A 22,963-nucleotide genomic window follows, 5' to 3' on the forward strand; every position below is an offset into this window, starting at 1 on the left:
GCAGATGCCTGACTTGGTCTTTATTGAAATGTTCACATTCTGTCCTTTCACACAAAGCGTTCGTCGGTGTCCTGTACTTCTTGGTCGCTTGACGTCAGGTGCTGTGCCTTCCTGCAGGCACTATAAGCTTACAGATGTCCATCCACCATATAGTTCTGGAATCCACCATATTTTCTTCTCACCAATTTAGCTTCATGTGTTATTACCTTTGCTCATCTCTTTCATTATTAGTATTTCTTAATCCCCGGGTGTTTGTTTTAAAATTTCTGGGGTCACCTCATAAGTCCCAAAGCAAACCGATGAGATGCGTACTCTTGTCGCCCTTTCACAGATGAGGAGACAGGTTTACAAACAAGCCAACTCACTTGTCAAAGAACCACCCCCCGCCCCCCAGCCTGTGAACGCTGTGGATTGTAATTTGCAGCTTTATATTCAAGAGTAGTGCATCTCCTGTCCATTCTCTTTAGGATCCTCCAGGTAACACCAGGACAAATGTGTGGCTCTCGGTTTTCTGCTGTTAAGACATCTCTCAGCTGAGCCTTGAAGATAATGCTTCTGTCCAGGGTTGCTGCTTCTCTCTAAACACGTGGTTTGTTTGGCACACCTCTTCTTTGGGTGTACTGCTTTCAAAAAGTGCGCTCTATTCTCACTGCAGAAGCTGGGAGCTGTTGAGCGGGGGCCGTTCAGGAGCCCCTCCCATGTAGCTGCTACCCCAAATGTGTGTTCAAAGTGCCAGGCCCCCCGCATCTGCTTCTAGCTGGGCCCGAGAGACCTTTCAAGCAAGCCACGTGAGTCCCCGTGGTCATGGGCAAAGAACGGCACCTTAGAGTCAGGCTTTCACGTACTCGATCTCCTTTAGTCCTATTACAGGGAGGAGGGGAGGGGAGGAAAGCCTGCCATTTACAGGTGAGGAAAACAGGCTCTGAGTTTGGAGTGATGTCCTCAAGTTCACACAAAGGACAGGAGTCAATGTCTTCTGACTGCGATGTTCTTATTTCTTTATAATGTTCGGATACGGGGCACCACTCGCTGCATGTGTGGGGCCATGGGACCAAGGGCGGCAGTCCAGATGACCGGCTGTTGACGGCCCGCTGTGGGATGGTGCCAGACTTCCAAATCTGTTTTCCCACAGGGTAAATATCCTGCCTGTTCTTGACAGGGCTTTTGGTGATGTCCCAGACCTTCCTTATATGGACGGCAGTTTTCTACGCTTATGCCTAACCTAACCGCTGAGAAGGGCATGTGCGTGCGCGCGCATGTGTGTGTGTGTGTGTGTGTGTGTGTGTGTGTGTGTGTGTGTTTGGGGCAGGGAGGGAAATGGCATTCACATGAGATTCTAAAAATATCTCAGTTCAAAGGCACTAGCTAGTTTCTCCAACTACTTTATGCTTGTTTTTAGTTTTTTTTCTTTTTTTTTTATTTGTCAGAGAGAGAGAGCACAGCAGGGGAAGGGGCAGGCAGAGGGAGAAGCAGGCTCCCCGCTGAGCAGGGAGCCCGACTTGGGGCTCGATCCCAGGACCCTGGGATCATGACCTGAGCCGAAGACAGACACTTAACCAACTGAGCCACCCAGGTGCCCCTGCTTGTTTTTAGTTTTATTCATTCTACGTGGTTATATAAACAATGTCCAGTGACTAAGAGGTTAAATTTTATGTACTTAACAGTGGCCTTCTACCCATGTTCTGGAATTAAAGAAGACGCAGAGTTTTCCTGGGAGGAGGGCTTTATCTCGGAAAGGTGCTGAGCAGTGCTGTACCTCCATTAATGAGTGACACACTCTTTCCTTCCCCGCTCCAGTCCGGCTGTTCTCCAAGCCTGCAGACCCCTGGGCAGGCCTCCCCTCCTCCCTTGTGAGCCTCACTTCCTCACCTCCTGGTACTTCATGGTTGGCCCTCCCTTTCCCACTGTGCTGCATCTCTCCTACTTCACCTCGGAAGTTTGTGGGTAGGGGGTTTCAGAGCTCTTGTCCACCCAGCGGAATAAAGTGTGTGTGTGTGTGTGTGTGTGTGTGTGTGAGAGAGAGAGAGAGAGACAGACAGACAGACAGACAGACCCTGCTGGAAACCCCCCAGGCCCTAGTTCTGTCCAGTGTCTCAGGTTAACTTAAATATTTATAGTTCTGGAATCCACCATATTTTCTTCTCACCAATTTAGCTTCATGTGTTATTACCTTTGCTCATCTCTTTCATTATTAGTATTTCTTAATCCCCGGGTGTTTGTTTTAAAATTTCTGAACTGCAACCATATGGTGCAGAGAAACTGCCTTCTCCCGCCTAGGTAGGGGAGTGCCTCCTTTGCCACCAGGGGAGGGCACGGGAGGGGTGACGAGGGTGGTGGAGAAAGGATAGGAATTAGAATCCACTGAGCATTTATAATGTGCCAGATTATGAATGATCTCCTTTAATCTTTTGAAGAATCCTATGAGGAAGGTAATACTACCACTCCGATTTTAAAGATGAGAAAACTGAGGCTCAGACCACATCACCTGTTTCCATTTGTTGAAACCTGTGTCGGACCGCACGGGGTATTTGAAATAATTATGTTCTCCACACCAACCCTGCAGTCCATTTTTAGTTCTTTCTACAGACAGGGGAGGGAGGCTCCAAAGAATTAGGGAGCTGATCCACCTCCTAAGAGGCAGATTCAGGACTCCCCTCCTCCCCCCAAGCCCAGGCCTGTCTGAAGCCACAGCATGGTCCCCGGGCAGCCAGCCGCAGCTTCCCAGCTCCCCTCCTCCAAGCAAAGCGCCCCTGGGTGCTCTTCTCTTGTCTTGCAGACGCTGGTCCTCCCGGGCCTGGCCCCTGCGCCCTGGCCCCCTTCCTCCAAACCCCCACCCCCCCTTGGCTCCTCCCTGGCCACAGGCCGCCTGGTCGGTGCATCTGCTGTTGCCATCAACCTTGCTCACAGGCCTCCAGCCCCAGCTCGGTAATAAAGACGCAGGCAGGGGCGGGGGGCCAGCACCGCCCACAGCCCGTCGGCCTGACGACCGGATCCGTGTCTGTCTCGGTGTCTGGCTTTCGAGTTTCCTCTCTGCTGCAAATCAAAACCATTCGGAGCACTCTGCAGCCTGCCTGGCCGAGGCGCAGTGAGCAGGGGTGGGGGCACCTTCCCACCGAGGCTCCTGCCAGCCCCAGCCCGCTTGGAAGCTGGGTGTGTGCACAGTGCGCCCCTGGTTCCGGAGACACAGGAGATGTCGACATTCGCTTTACACGCCAAGAGGGAGAGAACAAATGTGTTTTGCGAATAAGCTTGTGGGCAAATCCCTCACAGATGAGCAGTGGGGTAACTCCAGGTCCTGCCTCTGCAGGGGTGGGGGTGGGGTATGGGGGCTACCCTGCAGAGTCTCTGCCTGTAAGTCAACACAGGGCCCTCAGGGGATGGGCCAGAAGGAATTATAGGGCTTTATTTATGACAATAAACACACCAGGAAAACTCATGTTTTCTGTACTCCCTTTAGGGTCTAAAGAGAGAAGTTTCCAGAAAGTTCTCACTATCCTCATTACTTGACTAATTTGGTGTGGAGAGAACGAGATTAGTGTTATTACTGATTGTGGTGAGATCCCAGCCACCCCACCTCCCTTCTCCAATGCCCTCCATCATCTGGTTTTGTCTTTTAAAATCCCCTTAAAAGAGAGATGGAGTTTCTTAGTGTTTCCTTAGCAGGGATGGCGGACAACATTCATAATATTGGATTATTTGTTGTTGAGATTCGGTTTCTGGTGACCAGGGTAAAATAAATAATAGTGGTCTTGAGGGGAGCCTGATGGAATTCTTTGTTGTTGGGATGACACTGTTAACGGTCCGCGCCCTGGTGTAAACAGAGCCATTTCCATCGCCCTGGCCCTCTGGGGACAACCCTCGGCTGACGCAGCTCCTGAGCACCTCCAAACACTTCGCTGTGCCCGCTATGTTTGCCGGGAAGTGGACTCCAGAAGGAGGGTTTACAAAGGCAGAAGTCAATTGCTGCCCAGTATTTACACCTCTATCAATTGTGTTTATAAAGAGTGGCCTGCGAGGCCCTTGGCAGAGGGTTTGCATTTGTGTGTGCGTGTTTTGGCTCCGGACAGCCAGAGTTCAGGTGGTAAACACTCAGAGCCAGGCCCAAGCGATGGAACCAGCACTCCCACTCAGCTCAGCCTTTCAAGCCACCTCCACGCAGCCGGAATCCCTCCAGAATTGGTCCACTGGCATGTGGTGGAAATGGGCGTCAGTCTCAGGAGGCCCATTGCAGAACCACACAGACGGCTTTGCAGTTAGCCTTAGTGGTGGAGAAATTTCTCAAAGAGACCTAAGGCCCCGTGTGAGCCCTCGTCAGACAGTTACTGTCGATCACGGTGATTCTGATATACCCTTGGCTAGCTTGCCTTGTGCCGTGTTCTAAGGGCTTTCCGCGGATTTATCATTTTCATTCTCTCAGCGGCCCGCTGAGGCAGGCCCTATGATTGTCCAATTTTGTAGTCAACTGCGACCAGAAGTGAGCTGCAGGGCGGAGGAGCGGGGCTTGGAACCCGCAGCCACTGGCTGGGGCTCTGGGCACCGCTGCGGGCCTCTGGGCTGCCCCATCCGGGAAGTCTGCGGGACCGAGGTGTTACTCCTTCTCTGCGGACCCTGGAAATGCCTCTAATGTTCTCTTCATCTGACATTATTCTCCTGTTGAGACCTGATCGTTTTGCGAGGTGACTTGCTCGGCGTCCTGGCTAGTCAAAGCCCCTGGCCCTTGGCGTCACGCGCTAGCACTGTCAGGGATGGCGGCCCTCTACGGCCACCTCTCTCACGAGCTAGGTACCTTGCGGGCGTTGCTGTATTTTCCACATGGAGGCACTGAGGCTTGACGAGACCCACGCTGCGGTCTGGAGCACTGTTCACACCTTCGAAGGAGGTCAAGAGCATGATCCGTTTCTCCCTCATCCTCTCCTGGGCAGCGAGCACAAGAAGGAGGCAACACCAGAGAGGGTTTAGGAGGCTGCGTCAAGGGTTCACCATGCCACTTCCCGAGTCCCTTCTTTTTCCTTATCTGATGAAGGCCCTTTGTAGGATTTATACCAAGTTTCCATTATGCTCCTGCTTTTAATTCAAGGAGTAGTGCTCTGTCCTGTGTCTCCTACCTTCTTACTCAAAGCAAACTCCAGTCACCGTGAAGCTTCTCTTTTGTCCAAAGCCTTCCGCTACCTGATTGCCTGCCTAGCTCAGTGCCTCCTGCCGGCGACCATGGAGATGGAAGACGGTTATAAGCCTAACGTGTGACATTTCCTCCCGCCACACAGACATTTCCTCCTACCACACTGCCTTTGGGGGCCCAGTAACTGCTAGATGACCCATTTACAATCAGGGACTTCCTTCTTGTGTAATTCCAGATTAGAAGCTTTGAAAAGACAAAATTAACTTGCAAAATACAGAAAGCCACACAAGTAATACACAAGCACAGGTTTGCTGTGGAGAACATTCAAACAACACAGAAGTCTGTCAAGAGCAAGACTCCCCTTTTTCTGAGCCCTCCCACCTACACTCCTTCCCAGAGGTCACTACTTATTAGCAGTTTGGTTTTTAAATTTCCAGAGAGTTTCCTTTGCATACAGACGTATGGCGTAGGACTTTACCTTGAGCAGGTACTCACACGGAGCCAGAGCACCAGGAGAAGCCCCAGCTGCTCAGTCTGCGAGAGCCCCAGAGTCAGGGGCGCGTCTGGCTCCCTCACCAGGGTGACCAGAACCTCACAGAGTGCCCGGAACATGCCACTCAGTATGTGGAAATGAATGAATGCACATTGACACACGTAACATGTTATTATTATTATTTTTTCTAATTTTAAAAAAGAGTGATCTCTGCTTTAATTAGCATTTCTTTCGGGCTATCGCCATTTTTCTCCCTTACTCAGATTCGAAATTCTAGATAAGGGGAATGAAAGAAGCATGTGGGCTCTCTAGTATCAGCAGCACTGGTAGTAGGTAGACAACATACTTGGACCAAAAAAAAAAGAACACTGGTGTCTATAAAACTTGCTTTGCATCTCAGAATGATTTCCAACTTCACGGTTTTTTCATAAAATAACATTTTACAGGGAACTAAAATCCGAGACACGAGTGTTTTGATTTACATTTTACTTCGCCCACCTGTTTAATCCACTCTAGAACTGTTTTTCAGCTTTCTCTCTTCATTACACACATCTTTTAGAGATGCTAGAAATTTCCATGAACCATACACCTACAAATGTGTGGGTTCCAAGCAGTTCATTTTTGCCAGAGTTCTTAAATAATTTCCCTAGTTGGGTCTGGGTTTTTCTGCCATGACCAGAAGTGAGACAAACTGAAAAGAGAGCTTTCTATTTCAATAGAAACACTAATTCATAAAAGTCCCAGGGGTTGGGGTTCCCATCTAGGCTCCCTGGACCAGAAACCTTTATGGGGGCCTTCCTTTGGGAGGGGAGGAAAGCTTTTATGGGCAGAGCCAGCCCTCCAATCAACCTCTGTCCCACTACTGTTGCAAGTAGACTGGGGACCCTGCCCAGTGGGCTCGCGGGGACAATGCCGCCCTTTGTAATGACAAGCCAAGTTATGTGGCCGGTGGGCTACTAGCACGGCTCTAGCTGCTAACCCCTCCGTTCCTTGCCTTTTCAGCAAGCGCTCAGATCCAATTTGCAATGTACCCTCCCCAGTTACATAATCTTAAGGAAAATCAAACTTTCTTCACACTCATAATACTAAAGCATGTCTAATTTCTTGAGCAACTGCAGATCAAATAGCTTGTAAGCTACCAACACTTGCCAACAGGTGTTTATGTAGAATTCAGGAGCTTGCAGTTGGAATCAGGAAGATCACAAGCAGAGAAATGGGAATTATGTCGAATGAAGCCAGCTGAAAGACACCTTTAGAAAAATGAATTTTTTTTTTTTTTTTAAGACTCGCTGGCAGTCCAAGCAAAGCACTTTGCTACATGGTTTGCTCTTCGCACTTTGCTCAAGACCTTTGGGGCAGAATTCTGTCCTCCCCACAATTAGCAAGAGGACACTGGGTTTGGAGGCATATCTTGAATGGTGGCAGGCAACAGGATGGGTGTTTCCACCTCGGGCAGGTCTCCTCTTAGCAGCCGCTCAGAAGCCAAGGTCTGGATGCAGCCGGTCAGTGGCAAATAACAGCTCAGGAATGTTAAGTGGCTTCAGGAGTCGCGTGGACAGCACGATGACCTGCCAGCAGGAGGGGACAAACACACCGCAGACAATTAGGAAAGCCAACCCCAGGTTATGGGAGGACGAGAAATAAAACGCAATGTGTTTCTCTGGGGGAAGTCACGGAGTGGGGCACTGTGGAGAAAAGGCAGAACGTGGCAGCTTGGACGCCACCGGATGCTAGGGTCCTGGGTGGAAGGAGGGGTGCACAGGCGGGGAAGGATGGCCCGTGGGATAGCGGGGCTCTGTTTCCTGAAGCGTTAACCAGTTGGCACCGAGAATGGCCGAGCCCAGCCACCACCTGGCTGCTGAACTGAATCCGATCATACTGTAGCTTTGGGATCCAGTAATTTGACCTCAATAGAGAGAAGGTTTCTCTCTTCTCCAGGGAGCCTTTGCTCCTTCGGGGAGCATAAGAAGGCACACCCAAGGAGTGGACGGCATTGTGGGTGATGGTGATGACTGTGTTAATTTCCTAGGACCCAGAGCTGGGGGTTTAAATAACAGAAACTTATTGTCTCATGGTTCTGAATGCCACAAGTCCCAGATCAAGGTGTTGGCATGGTTGTGAGGGAAAATCAGTTCCATGCTTTCCTCTCAGTTTCCTTGTGTCTTCACACTGTCTTCCATCAATGCATGTCTGTCTCTCTGTCCAAATTTCCCCTTTTTATAAGGACACAGTCATATCAGATTAGAGTTCACCCTAAATACCTCATCTTAATTTGATCATCTGCAAAGACCTATCTCCAGTAAGGTCACATTCACAGGTGCTAGGGATTCAGACTTTAGCATCTTTTGGGAGGGGGCACAAGTCAACCTGTAACAATGATGGGATAAGGATGGTATTGGCTAAGGTTTATTGGTTCTTATGATGTGCCAGGCACTGAGCATGTTCTCACTTAAAATCCGGGTAATCTTCATCACAACCTTATAAAATGGGTACATTTATTATTCCTATTTTGTAGATAAGGAGAATAAACTACAGGGCGCCCGGGTGGCTCAGTTGGTTGGGCGACTGCCTTCGGCTCAGGTCATGGTCCTGGAGTCCCGGGATCGAGCCCCGCGTTGGGCTCCCTGCTCGGCGGGGAGTCGGCGTCTCTCTATGACCCTCCCCCCTCTCGTGCTCTCTGTCTCTATCTCATTCTCTCTCTCAAGTAAATAAATAAAATCTTTAAAAAAAATAAACTACAGAAAGTTTAAATAACTTGCCCAGGAACACACAGAGAATCACTGAATGAGGATTCCAACCCAGGCAGGCTGACTCCAGCATCCAAGGGCCTATCTGGTCACTTCGGTCATGTCAAGGGGTCTGGGCAAGGCTGCTTTACTCCCCTAGTCCACGGGGACCTTTAGGCCTCTCTGGCCTGTCACTGTGGTGGACCCTTCCTGCTTCCTTCGGTCTGGACCTTGCCTCTGGGGTAGATTTCTCTTTATAGCACTGAAACAACTTATTCCTTGGGCCTGGGCTGGGTCTGTGATGTGCTGGGTAAGGGCTAAGGGCTGGTGAGGTTTTGCACAGGCGGCCAGGGGAGGAGCTGACTCTGGGAATGGAGAAGGAGGTCCTAGAACTGGAATTCCACAGCCCAGCGCCTGAGCAGAGGCGACCGCAAGGTGAGCAGCAGGACCGGGCTCTACCGGGCCATACAGCCCGGGCATGTGCACGCTGACACTGCACACTTCCTTGTCTCCCCCGACACACTGTTCCAGGTGTTCCCAAGCCAATGATGTAACCAACTCCCAGCTCACTGGTCAGAAACGAGAGTCCCCACTCCAATGTGAAGGAAAGGCAGACGGGGCCCAAGTCGAAGAAGGAAGGAGAGAAGAAAGCATTTTATAATTTTCTCCTTCTTCTTCTCCTTCTTCATCTTCTTCTCCTCCTCCTTCTTCTTGTTAAAGAAGGGAGGGTTATTAAAAAGTTTTCTGTTTCAAGCAAAAATGAGCCCTTGCAAAGAGCTTTTTTACTTTTTCTCAAAAGAGAATGATCTTAAACAATATATGGCTAATGTCAGCCAAGTTATATTTTTGGCAGAAAAAGAAATACTGCAGTCTGTGCTCGCAGTTGTCCTTGAATGCCAGGGGAGGAGAGCTGGAGGGCAGCAAGTGAATATTAGCATGCCCTTATTATTTGCACACATGGTGTAGACAACATATGAACACATGGGTCTGCATAGGGTCTCCCACGCCAAGCCTAGAGGTTGGCTAAGAACAGCGGTGCCTGGGCCGGCACACTTGTGGGAGCCCTGTAGAGCCCAGCTCCACTGCAGGCTGGCTGCGTGCCCCAGGGAAAGCCACTTCCCTTGGAACCTCACTCTGCGTGTCCCAGAAGGCAAACAACAGCCCTGAGCTGGAGGCGCTGTGGCAAGGGTTGCATCAAGTCACGTGCCTAGAGCACAGGAGGTACTCGGCCATTCTGAGCGCCATTTTATTGTGGTTTTGTGACTGGGTCACAAGTCTCCTTTTGAATGTTATAAAAGCTAAGAACTCCCTAGAAAAATATGTGTCTGTTCAACACACACAAGGTTCTGAAGGTAGTTTCAGATGAGGTTTGTGTTCAACTAGGAATCATAGACCATAAGGTAAGAAACCCATATTCAGATATTTTTTAAAACGTGTGCATAGAAACAAAAGTCCTTTGCATACTCTCTAGTAGTTGACTCTCGGGAGGCAGTAGAGACCCCTCTCCTGCCCTGGTGACTTGCCAGTGTTCACCACCACTGCCGGCCCCTGTGCTCCTTCCTGAGTCAAAATGGCAGATTCCTCTCTGGCTGGGGTGAGGGCAAGCATAACGGCTAGTGGGAGCCTCCCAGGATATGTAAGTCTTGTTGGCAGGACTGAGGAACTTGGAGAGAAAAGACTGTAGACTCAGTTGATGTCGACACTTCTACAGCAGTGAAAACCGAGCCAAAAGAATCCATCCCTCAGACGGTGTGCTGGGCTTCCAGCCACGGCTGACAGAGACAGTGGGTTCCATGACCTCCACTGAGCAGGACCCAAAGACCGGACCCCTCATCTCTGAACAGGCAGGTATTTAGCATGAGGGCTGAACCAGAGGGTGCCTGGGACATGCATGTGGAGGGCTGAAAAGAAGCAGATGGAGAAACCAGGGCAGTGTGGAGGGAGCTAGGGGCTCTGAAGAGGCGAGAAAGCTCAGACCAAGGACTCCTGCCAGATGGGGCAGTGGGTAAGAGCACAGACTTAGGAGTTGGACCCTAGCTGGGCCTCACTTTCCTCATCCATAAAGTGGGAATAATGATCTCCACCTAACATGGCTATTTGCAGTCTCACGGGTGGAACTTTGGGGATGCTTCTTTACCCAGAACACGAGTCCCCCTCCTCTTTACCTGAAGACCTCTCGGTCCTTCAACAATTTGCTCAGGCATCACCACCTCCAGGAAGCCTTCCAAGACTACCCCTTCCAAAGCTGAAGTGTGTTCCCATGGCTGTTGGTACCACACTAAATTCCTTGTTGCCTTTCCTGAGTCTTTCTGCTGTTTCCTAGCACAGTGCCCGAAATATAGCAGGTCCTTGATATAGGCAGTCAGTGAATGACAAAATGAGTGAACAGAAACGGTCAGACAAGGAAGGAGGCAGTGAGTTTAGCAATGGTCAGCAGGAAGTTTTTTACCCCGAGAGGCTCTAATAACAGATAGCTCAAATAGCTCTGGGAAAATTATTTCAAATCAGTTCAACTATTTGTCTACATATCCTACTGGGAATCACAAGCCGGGCTAACACTTCATTTACGCTGTTAGATGAGGGGCCTCGAGCATTTTCACATCTTAGGCATCTTTTGGTCTTCAGACTCATCTGAGCATTTTTAGAGGTTTTTAGCCCATTCAACTAAGGCATTTCTGCATTATTTGACTAAAATAGTTCTAAACAGTCTAAAAAATTAGCCAACTGGGGGGACAAAAAAATGGTCAAAAATGAGAAAGAAAATGCTTAAAAGAGCCTGAGACTGGCCTGTTAGATATAAAATGAAGATTTTATAAACAGTCATCAAATGTGTGGTGGTAGGCAAATTCAGCACAAGAGAATTCCTTCTAGAGAACTGGTTTTTGTCCAGGCAGCCGAGGGCACTGATGAAGACTTCCATCTGTGAGCCAGGGGTGGAGGACACCGCAGCTCCCCAGGGCTCCCCCAGGGCTCCCCAGAGCCTCTCTTGTCAGCTGGCCCGGGCTCCTGCAGGAGTGGGTCAGGCTCGGACAGCGGCCCAGCCCTCTTGCTTTCTTCCCGTGTCCGGCTTCTGCAGGCCACCACTATAATTTGCAGGTTCCAGCATCTTGCTGTTCCATTTCTGCCAAACACAGAGGAAGCAGGGCAGTCCAGGATTTAGATTTCGGATCCATCTGATTTCTAACATTTTGAATTGAAAGCAGCAGGGGATAAAAATGGTTTTTCTCCTTTTTTCTTTTAAACTTGCAAGATTCTTCCCAGTAAAAGTAACTATTCACAGGCACCAACACGCATATTCCTCCACTTGATGACCCAGTTTGTGAGCTTATATCATATCCGAGGCACTGCCTACCCTCGCTTGCATGGGCATACACACACATACTCATACATGTGTGTTAAATGTAGAAGGTTTGTATCGTTAGGGCAGTTAGGGTAGTGGATTAATTACAGGGACACGGCCAGGCCTTCTGGGAAACTCACTGTGAACTGTCTGCCTTGCTTGAGATTCCCTGCCTCTCCCTCTGCCCCTCCCCTGCTCACTTGTCTCTTTCTGTCTCAAATAAACAAATACATCTAAAAAAAAAAGAATAAAATAAATCTAGACTGAACAGAGGAAAAAAAGGAAGTCACTGGACTCCTCTCTTGGGCCTTTCAATCAATTTTAGAATAACCTGGAGCCAGGATTTAGGTATCCTGAACCCCTAAAGTTATGCCAAACTGTGTGTGTATGAGCATATTTCTTGGTCTACTTTGTTTTTTCTCTTACATTCTCACTAAATATTCAGCTCCAGAAACATAGAAGTGCTAGAAAATGTGGGTGGGAACATGCATCTGCCTATGAAAAGTGGTGGACGGCAGGGCCAACTTGCCCACATGGTCTTTCTCTGTTTCCTGAGCTGGCTTTTCCCTGTGTCCTCTGGGAGGGTCCCTCCCTGTTATTTTCTTCCCACAATCTCAGGCTTCTGTGGGCCTCTTGGCCCTCATCCAGCCACAGAGTTCAGCCTGCAGAGCCATCTGGGCATGGGGCCCCACAACAGGCAGCAAGTGAGACAGAGGTGGGTGCTGGGCACAAGCACTCCAGAGTGAAGGGAAGCCTACGAAGCTTCCTGCCTCATGGTTGGGCTGCTTGGGGTGGGGTGGGGGGAGCTGCTTCTTCGATCCCTTTTTTTGTAGTTGGGACAGAGGGCCTTCTCCAGCTGCCCACTTTTTCTCATGGGCCCCTTGGCCAACAACCACGGGCAGAGTGGAGGAAACACACCCGTTTTAGAGTATGACAACAGTCCTACAAGACTAGCAGGTGCAGACATATGGTTTCTGGATTCCATGTTTCCTGCTACCTTGTTGCTTTCTGTGGAAGAGAATTCATTCCTGGATGGGCCGTAAGTGGGTTCTATGAGTTTCCTTTGAAGAGCTGGTCCCTGAATGCTTTTCAAATTCTTTTCCTCCATGGGGAAGCTGTGCCGTCTGAAGGAATGCCGCCCTCCACTCATTCCCACCATAGCACCATCTGTGTTCCTGGCACCCTTATCTCTGGTTGGAGTTTTTGAGCTTGACATCAGTCCTTCACTATTAGAATGTAAGTTCCACGAAAGCAGGCACAAGTCTGGCTCGCTCACTACTCTATCCTTAGCAGAAGGACAGTGCTTGGCACAAAGCAGATATTCAACAAATGTTCACTGAATAATCAACGAATCCAATTCAGTAGATGCAATGGTGGGCTCCTGTGCTTGGGTCCCCAAAGCACCCATGTAGATATAGAGAAGATGTGGGTTAATAGGAACTGATACAAAAGTCAGGCTGGTTTTAGTTGTGCATAATCTCAGGAACGAATCAACAGGTTGGTGAATTCTCCAGAAGAGCTACTTTTATCTTGTGCTACAATATAATATAAGTAAAGTTTCTAGTGTTCAGTATTCAACATTCGATGAACAATCATGTCACCCAGCAATCCTGACCCTATTTGTAGGGCTGGGTGGGTCTTTTTTTTTTTTTTTTTCCAATGTATTTTTTTAGAGGTGGGGGAGGGACAGAGGGAGAGAGAGTCTTAAGCAGACTCCAAGCTCAGCACAGAGCCTGACGCGGGGCTTGATCTCACAACCCTGAGATTAGGACCTGAGCAGAAACCAAGAATCAACCGCTTAACCGACCGCACCTCCCTTGTTGGCAGGACTGAGGAACTTGGAGAGAAAAGACTGTAGACTCAGTTGACGTCGACACTTCTAGAGCAGTGAAAACCGAGTGGAAAGAATCCATCCCTCAGACGGTGCGCTGGGCCTTGGCGGCTGTGGTGAGGATGAGGAGGCAGGGGATCCAACTGCCCTGCACCGATCTCATGGTCTCAGCATTGTCCACACCGAGCTATGGCTCTCCGTTCCAGCTGAGTTCGAGAGGGAGAGACAGAGTGGGGCTGAGGACAGCCACCACACCCATCACTCTCAGATACACATCATGGGACTGGAAAGCCTTGGGTTGGAGAAGAGCAGACCCAGGGGAGAACTTGTGGGAGAGGGAGGGGCCTGATTTGCCTGTAAATTCTGTGGGGCCCAGGAGCTGGAACCAGCACTAATGAGCAAGGCTAGAAGGAGGCCGATCCGGATTCGTCTAGGGGAGAGAGATATAACAGTAAGGCCCTCCAAGGCCCGGGTAGGCTGCAGGGGGAGGGGGCGAGTCCTCATGGCCTGAGGTGTTCACGTGTAGGCTGGCTAGTGAAAACACAATACTGGGGTTAGATAACGCATATTACCGCTGTTCACATGGACGGTCACGTCCCAGTTAGCTTGCTGGTTGAGGGTTTGTTGGGCACATAGACTCAGTAGAACCTATGCCTTTCAATTAGTTCACCTGTGTTTTCCAACAGATGTCAAAGTCTGAGTCGGTAATGGCACCGTATGCATGCCATTTCGTGGACAGCTAGAGCAGCCATTTGGTGGACGGCTAGAGCAGCAAGGCCGGCCTTCCGCTGCATGTGTAAAAGCAGGTAGCTGCTCCCGTCCCAGATTTGGGCACAGGTAGCTGTGGACCCAAGGCAGAGTGAGTCTGTTGGGGTCTGAGAAAGGAAGATCTGCCGCCGCAGGTACCACCCCAGCAAACATCCGGGTAACCCACCTCCTTTCAGAAGCTTGGAGATCAAGGTCACCATGATCAATAACTCCTCCGCTGTTCTTCCCTGCTGCCTTTGGGGGCTTTCTGGGGCCTGTTAGCTCTTCGGGGGGAACTTCTTGCACCATGGACACATAGCAATCACGGCTGCTTCTTAAGCCCCGGATTCTCTGAGCAGCTCCCTCTGCAGATGACCGGGCACAGGGTCGGGTTGTCGCGAAGCCGCTGCAGATCCCAGGTCTGTGTTGTCAAACTTGGGTCCCACAGCTTTGAAAACGGCTGCATTGTATCCTTCTAGAGTGGGGGTTAACATGTCTGTCGGGGTGGTACAATGCAGCACTGTTCTGGAGAGCTAAGAATTTGGTTCACCTCATTAAGGACAGCGAGAAGTGTGCTTTCTGATTAAAAAAAAGTCTTGCTCAAAAAGGCAACTGCTTGCTAAACAGATCCTTGACACTGCTGAAAGGGTGTTAGATGAGGCAGAATTGACCACTTGGTCAGAAATTTCACCAGCTAGGACCATGACAGGTGGTAGTAAAAGCAGAAATGGTCACAGCCAATGACTGGTCATTCCCCATTCAAGAACTTTCCGTAGCTGCCTACATACTCAGGTCCGTTCCTCGGCTGGGTGTCTGGAGACCACGGGACCCAGACCTTCTCTGCCTCACGGGGCAATCGAGCTGCTCTGTAGCCAATCAAGCCAGCAGACCAGGCTTCCAGAACTCCTGCCATGTGCTCAGGCCTGGGGAGCCCCAGCCTTTGTCCTAATGGAATCCATGTCTGCTTGAGGAGACGGGGCAGTGAACAGGAGGCAGTGGGCGGGCAGTTCAGGGTTGCACAGCCAAGTGCGGAGTTTGGATTCCAGCAGAGACGTGGAAGGCTGATGACAGGCAGAACTTAGCCTAAGAGGAGACAGAGGCCCCCTGGGCTAAAGCTGAAGATAAGCCCTCAGAGGCAGGTCTCAAATGGGGGTGGGGGGTGAGAGCCAGTGGGAAGATGTGTCAGACTCCCTGTCTCCCAGCAGGACAATCTGGGGGCATGTCGTCTGGGCTCCTCGGGCCCCTAGAGGACAGAGCCTTGGCTGCCTACAACAAAGCACTCTTTTCTGGCTTTTCTCTCTCGACTGTCTGCCTTCTCAGATTCCTGTGCTGCTTCTGCTTCTTGGGATCATCTCCCATGTAAACCACCTGCTCTCATGTCCCTGCCACGTGGCCTGTTTTGGGGAGCCCACTCAGGCAAGGACTTAAAGTCTTATTGAGTTGCCGGCTCTGCGCCCTCAGACAGATTGGAACTTCCAGAGGCAGGGGCTCTCCTTCTCCCGAAGTCCCTCCCCTTTGTCTCCGGCTGCCTCATGTCAGTAGCTAAACCCGCGCCCCCTCCCCCCCCCACCGCCGAGCAGGGTGCTGACCGCCCAGAAACGGCTGATACTAAGGGTGGCCACCATTTATTGAGAGCTATGGGGCAGGCACGGTGCTAGAAGTACATGCTCTTCCCTTACCTGATCCAAGACTCACAGCCACCCTAGCCCTATTGCTTCTGGGAGAAAATGGAAGGCTTTGCTTTCCCAGATCAGCTGGCTAGTAAATGACAGAGGTAAGACTCAAGGACAAACCTATACAATCGAGAGGTGTGTGTTCTTGACCATGGGGCCGCTTCCGAGGGGATGAAGGGGCACTGGCAGGAGGCGACAGAGGAGACAGATACTACATCTGCCATCGTCTTGATGATGCGCCTTGAGTAACAGCTTGTGAGTAGCTAAGAGCTGACTGGACATAGGAGAATATATGCCCTTCAGGGGGACTAGGGACAATAGCAACTTAGCCCCTGAAGCCCAGAGGCAGGCGAGGACTGTAAGGGACAGCTCTCCTCCCTGCGTCCCCAGCAGGAGGACCGCTGACCCAGGAGCAGGTGGAGGGGGAATGTGACAGGGCAGGAGTGGGTGGGAGAAGGAAGGCGGGATGGAGACGGGGGAGGCGCTGGGAAGCCGGATGAAGGACCCCTGGCCATCCTCCCACTGGTGCCTCAGGACCCTCCTTCACTGTTCACAGAGGCCTCAGTACCTGGGTTCCTGGCTGCAGGGACGGCACAAGGTCTTTGATCATCTTGGCTTCTGAGACCGTGACCCCGCCCACCACGAAGAGGATCAGGAGGGGGTGGTCGCTGGGATGAGGCCGGCTCACCTGCAAAACAAACCGCCATGGGCTCAAGCGGCTGGTGTTGGGACAGAATGCCGCGCAGCTGGGCACCTTCTCCCTTGTCCCTCCATGCGGACCCCAGGGCTGCCGCCCCCCTAGTGCAGGTGACATACACAACCCTTAGAGAGACGGTGATTCATCAAGGATCGGATGCGTTAGTGGGTTGTAAACCCACTGACCAGGAAAACCCATACCACGTCACCTTATTGTACCCCTTTGAATATTTTATTGAAGGAAAAGTTAAGGGTTGTGGGGCTATTAAATAGGAAGAGAAGGCTGAGGGGCAACTTATTTATTCCCTCCTTAGCAGCCTTCAGGTCTGAGCATAAACGTGCCCCTTCTTCATTACAGAGCTCTGTTAACTTCCTTCAAAGAGCTTGCCACAGCCTGTGGTTATTGGATTTATTCCTTTGTTTGTTTCCTTATTGGCTGTCTCCTCTTCTAGAACCAGGGATCTGGTTCACTGCTGAATTCTCAGCTTACCTAGTGCCGTTTCTGGTACCTGGCAGGTGCTCAGTAAATTTCTGTGGAATGGATAGATGGTCAGAGCCCTAGGGAGCTGGCGCTGAAGGGGTAAAAAGATGCATGAGCGGGGCACGTGCCCTGGGAGCTTATCGTCTAGCGCAGACTTCACACCCTTACCTTCTGCGAGCCAGCCTTAGCTGGGCACCTACTCTACATGGAATGGCCCACTAGATGTCGTGGAGAATTACCCTGATCCTTATGATTTCACCAATAAGGCAAAGTCTTATATACCAGACTGAGAATAACTCGCAGGACCCCTCAGGAAACGCAAAATGACCCCCACACAGTGACTAACGGATGGGCACAAGAGGGAGTTTCTGAAGACAGTATGTTTTGAGCCCTACCTGGAAGCCAGAGCAGGTTTGGGGAGGAGTGGGTGGGAAAAGTGGTGTGACCCAAGTTCTAGAGGCAAATGGTTACCCGCTGGGTGGAAGAGGGGGGCTGGAGGCGGGGGGGGGGGGCGGTGGCCAGGGCGGAGCAGCATCGCATCGCTGCAGGAAACATGCTGCCGGCCCCCAACATGGCCGCCTCAGCCCAAGGCGGGAGAAACAGGCTTTGAGTCTGCGAAGGGAGGGTCCACAAACGCGGGGAATGTACTCACTCATTCACACTAACTCCGAAACCATCTTCCCGCGCAGACAGCCCCCAGGTCAACATCTTATTTTAAAAACACTTAAAGAGGCAACACATTCAGTGTTTCCAGTTATATAAGTTACTCTTTGGCTTCTGGAGAAGAAACGCAGGATGGAAAAAAAGGAAGGAAGGGAGAGAGGGAGAGAAGGAAAGAGGAGGGAGGGAAGGGAGAATGGGAGAGAGACAGAGAGGTCTAACCTTTTCCAAAACAGGTGGTGGTGACTACTGGAGACTCTGATCTTCAGGAAGAGACTGACTCCTCATCCCCCCACCCCCACCCCAGCTTCTTGCCCTGTAGCTCTCCTTCCCCTGGATTGCAGCTGTTGGCTGCTTTCTTCCAAGCCACGTAATACATACATAGGACAACCCTGCTTGTGGCTCACTATTCCCCTGAAGTCCCCATGGCCATCATATGCAGGAGTCGATGAACACTACTTTGTCTTCGCTTAACGGGTCATTTCTGTGGCATCTGTCACAGTTGATGACACCCTGCCTGGCTACTCTAATAGCACTCTCTGTTGGTTGTTCCTTCTACCTTTTCTGATCGTTTCTTCTCAAATTTCTTCACAGGTTCCTTTTCTTGGTCTGCCCCTTTATATGTCCATGTTACTTCGGGCTCCATCTTTGGCCCCTGGTTCTTCTCACTCGATACATCACTCCCGAAGGGTCTCACCTACTCATTCACCCTCAACAAGCTTTTACATCCTTCCCAAATCTATGTCCTTAGCTTGAACACCTCCACTGAATTCCTGTGGACTTGTCCACCTGGGTGTCTCCCAGGACCCCTAAACTCAACAGGCTCCAAATCTGATGCATGATCTTGCCAAGTCTATTCCTCATGTTGACTTTCTAACAGCTTCACCATCTTCACATGCCCCTGAGCCAGACACCTGACAGTCACCTTGGACTTTGCTCTCTTCCGTTTCCCAGATCAAGCCTCTTAATTGTACCCCCTCACATTTGTGGATCTCTCCATGACTTCCACTGTCCCTATTCCGGTCAGGCTCTCATTCTGTCTTCCTTAGATTACTGCCACAGGCTTCTGGTTTGTCTCCCCATGCCAGTCTGGCTATCCCCCATCTGTCCTCATTCCTGCCTGAGGAAGCTTTCTAAAATGCAAACATTTATTGTTGACTCTAGTGAGCACTCTACTAAACATTTCTGTGCATTATCTTATTCAATCCTCAAAATAGCTTTTGGGGGCAAATACAATCATGGCTGCATTTTGCAGGTGGAGAGTTTTAAGCTTATACCCAGTAACTCAATTGTGGCACAAGGGGCCACGCTCTGACACGCCCCTCAGCTCCATCAGTGCTTGCTCTCTCCACGAGTCTTTGAGGATGAAGTGCGAACTCCTTCTTTCAGCATACAGGGCTCTTTCAGTGTGGCTTTGCTTCATGTCTCTATTTTCATCTTCCACGCACACTGTTTGCTGGAGCCCTTCACAAGAATTTGAGCCATGCCTGACTGCGTGGTATTTGGGTTTTTTTGAACATTTGGGTAAACATATGACGCTTGATTGAACATTTGCACTGAAAATTGCATTTATCACAGTGTTCGGTTTGATTTACTTGCACAAAGTAAACAAAGCCATCAAAACACAGAGAGCTGGCGCCCTGGCGACCCTCTCGCACCCCACTCTTGTCACAACCTCACCAAGGGTAACTCCCACCTTGACTTCTGATACTCAACATCGTACTTTGCTTTTTCCACTTCTCTCTAAGTCCTGGAGATTCTCCACGCTAGTAGGAAAGATCGGTGGCCCACAGGCATTGGTTGGGACCACACCGGTGTGCTTTGGCTTCTGTCCGTGCCCTGGCTCTACAGTTATTCAATAGTTAAGGACCCTCTCTTTCTCTTCTTTACCTCCTTCCCTCTTATTCTCTTTAAAGAGTATCCTCTCCCCTGAAAAATTGTCTCTCCCTGTCTCTCGACTCCTGCCCCGTGACCCGAATCTGACCACACCTCTGCCGTGGCCTTGTCAAATTGGACTGCTGCTTGTCTCCTCTCCTAGAATGCGAGCTACTGGAGGGGAAGGATGGATCATATTTATCTTGGGATTTTGGCATTTTGGGCTTTGAGCACAGACCTTGCTCATGGTAAACTTTCCACAAATGTTGCATGAATAAAATAAATGGACAGATGAATGAAGAAGACCCATAGGCTAACTGGAGATGCTCTTCTTTTCTTAGAGATCTTTTAGAAACTCTTTGCTTCAAGTGTGATTTTTCCTGGCTGAGGAGCTAACCTGAAGTTCCTTCCAGCCCTGCAAATAACTGTTTCTCACTTGATCCTGGAACAGAAATACAACTGGCTCCAGAACTTCAAGTGGGACAGTATGTTCCCAAAGACATATGCTTTCCATTAAGAGAGTCTGGGCTCTGAAGTACGCTGCCGCGAGAATCTTGGAAGGATGTATCGAAAGATGAAAAGGAGACGAACAGTAACAACAAAGAACAATACCCTGGGGCCAAGGAGTTGAGGGAATGTTGGGTTTGGTATACATAAAAGGGTCCCATTAATGCACGTTGCTGTTTGCTATTTTGGTTTCTGTTTAGATTTACATTTTGATACCAGACTTTCCTTCTAGAACATGTCCAGTGGGCAGGTTATTGGGAGGCGGAGTCTTTGAAAGTCTTTTCCATCAGAATAACACGTTCCTTATAATCAGCCCCACACTGCTGCATCCCGGGTGTCTGTGAGTTCCTGGTGTGAGGCACGTGGAGGATGAAAGATGTAAGCATCCTGACTGCCATCGCAAATGCCCAGATTAATAAAGCGAGTCAGACTCACTGCTCTTTCACTTTCCGAGCCTTCGCTGGCTGTGATTTCAGACGTGGGTTCTGGTTAGAGAAGACAGTTTCTCTCCACCATCCATCTACTGGAGCCTTTGAGCCATAGGCTGTGGGAATCTCCTCGGCAGCTGTGGGCCCCGAGGGCTCTCTGACGTCCTGATTGGTTTCAATGAGCGGGGTTTCCTCTGCTTCTGGTTTCTCTGGCACCCTCCAGGAGTCCTGGGAATCCTGCTGCCGATTCTCCTCCGCTCAGTTTCTCTGAATGTGTGACTCCACTGTCCCCAGACCAGGCAAGGGTCAGGCCCCCATTCTCCAACAACGGCAGAGCCTCGGAGAAGGGAGAGAGTGCGACAGGAACTTTGGTCTCAAAGGGCACTCGGCCCTGGGAACAGCAGTGCCGACTCTGAAGATGGTTTGGCAATGGCTTTTCTCCCCATAGAAATTAGTAAGAGCACTGCCACTGCCACCCATCACTGCATGTCGAGCACGGTGCTTTCTACTCAGTTACTCATCCGTTCAACAAATATTTAGTGAGCAACTACTACAGGGCCTGATGCGGCTCTAGGCTTCAGGGATGTCAAGAATGCAGCAGTGAACGGATCAGACCAGACTCCCTGCTGGTGTAGAGTTTCTCTTTCAGTCAGGGAGGATGACAAAGTATGTAAGCAAACATGTATATAAGGATGGAAGGTGGGAAGTGCTCTGGAGGAAAAGAAAGCAGGGGGTGGGGCGAGCAGGACACGACGTGACACGGAGAATCTGTGAAGTGGGTAGAAGCTCTGTTTTATAGCTAGAGACAGGGAAGCTTGGAGGGCTGAGTAACTTGTCCCCAGTCTCCCAGTCAGTGAGCTGGAAGGTGGAGACTGAAATCCAAGTCTATCTCTGCAGAGCTTTCCACACCTCCCCATTTATAAACAGATTCTTCAAACCAAAAGTATTCTTGCTAGCTTTCATCTCTTAAGGCTGAGCTTCTCATTCCTTAGCAGCATCGGTCAATTAGCAGGTTCCTGGTGGAATTTCCTCACTGAATCACGTCGTGGAAGGTCTCCACTTGGGCAGTGCCACTCTGTTGTTTAGCTTGACCTCCCTGCTACAGCTGCTGTGGTGGATGGCTTCCTCTTTCTGGAAATTTCCCCCACGCCCTCCAGTTTCTCTCCTGCATCCCTGGACTCTCCTTAGAGGGCTCGGCTTGCCTGACCTGCTCCATGACAGGCTGTGTCCCCGACTGCTCGGGCCTCTGGCCCCTGCTCTTCTCCTAGACACCCTTCCTGGGTGACCCAGCTCCTGCCCATGGTCCATGGCTCACCTGCAGCCGTGGCCCCAGATTGCTCCCGTTGGCCCAGGCTCTGCGGAGCTGCAAAGCTAACTCTCAAACACAAGTCCTCTTGCTCTCCATTCCTGTTTCTCAGTCAGAGAGAATGTTAACACCGTTCATGCAGTCACCCAACTCTAGGCCAATTACCCGGTCTTCTCATCTTCCACATCCGAGCAACATCCCGTCCTGTGGAACCCGCCAGCACTGCGCCCCTGCCCTCACGCCCTCCCCCCACCCCCCGCCCTGCTTGAGCTCCAGATCGCCTCATCTGCCCACCATCCCTCTGCAGCCCGATGCGGGTCTGGCCACATTTCCCCCACGCTCGCCGCTGCTGGGGACACCTTTGTAACATATAAACTGGTTCTAGATTCCTAACAACCATTCAATGGTGCCTCAGTGTTTTGGTCAAACCTCACACTCTCGCCCGTCCTGACCTGGCTTTTGCTTATCCCTCTGTCCTCATATTCTTCCCCTCCGCACATCTGCCCTCAGCTCCAGCCACTGGGGACCATGGCATGGGTCACTCTGCTCCTCACTCCCGCGGCGCTGACGGCACTCCACTCTTCTGGAAAGCTCTCTCTGGCTTCCGGCCTGGCTCCTCCTTCTCTGAGCCCTTGCATCCCGTCAGGCACACCACTTCTCTCTCCTCTCCGCGGTCCTCCGTCTTCCTGTCCATCACCTAGCAAGCTGCAGGCCACACAAAGTGAGCTGGGCCAGGGCAGGTGGGGCGTCTAGTTTGTCTCCATGTCTTCCCTGTCCACACAGTGGCGAGCACACAGAAGACGCTCTTATTAGTTGCTCACAGGCAGACAAAGTTCGTAGACTGCCCAAACCAAGTTTTTGTTTTTGTTTAATGATTCCAACCGTGAGAATCCATCTCACTAGAACTGATGGATCATATTTAGCTAGTGTTAGACACAAATCAAGCCTTACCTCATAGGATGAAGCACAGTTAAGAAGACGAAAATAGAAACAATGGTGATAAATAGTGTTGCAAACAGGAATTCCAGGACGTGTGGTGAGTTAATCAAGAAACACCAAATGCTGACCTGTTTTCTTCTTG

The 22,963-nt window shown here is 50.5% G+C and overlaps 1 protein-coding gene across 1 annotated transcript in view; it reads right to left on the minus strand.

Annotated features, from left to right (window-relative positions):
* Nucleotides 1-5,764: 5,764 nt before the first annotated feature.
* The window catches only part of SCFD2 (sec1 family domain containing 2), a 456,513-nt gene continuing 439,314 nt past the window's right edge, over nucleotides 5,765-22,963 (minus strand). Inside the window, exons 8-9 of the mRNA XM_025887412.2 lie at nucleotides 16,498-16,617; nucleotides 5,765-7,180 (exon numbers count right to left, since the gene is read on the minus strand). Coding sequence (XP_025743197.1) covers nucleotides 7,088-7,180; nucleotides 16,498-16,617 — 213 coding nt within the window. The 3' untranslated portion in view covers nucleotides 5,765-7,087. The remainder of the gene's footprint in view (nucleotides 7,181-16,497; nucleotides 16,618-22,963) is intronic.

This window comes from Callorhinus ursinus, unplaced genomic scaffold (genome assembly GCF_003265705.2).
Source record: "Callorhinus ursinus isolate GAN/ISIS: 27379988/994484 unplaced genomic scaffold, GSC_fseal_2.0 scaffold4, whole genome shotgun sequence".
In the NCBI taxonomy this organism is placed as follows: domain Eukaryota; kingdom Metazoa; phylum Chordata; class Mammalia; order Carnivora; family Otariidae; genus Callorhinus; species Callorhinus ursinus.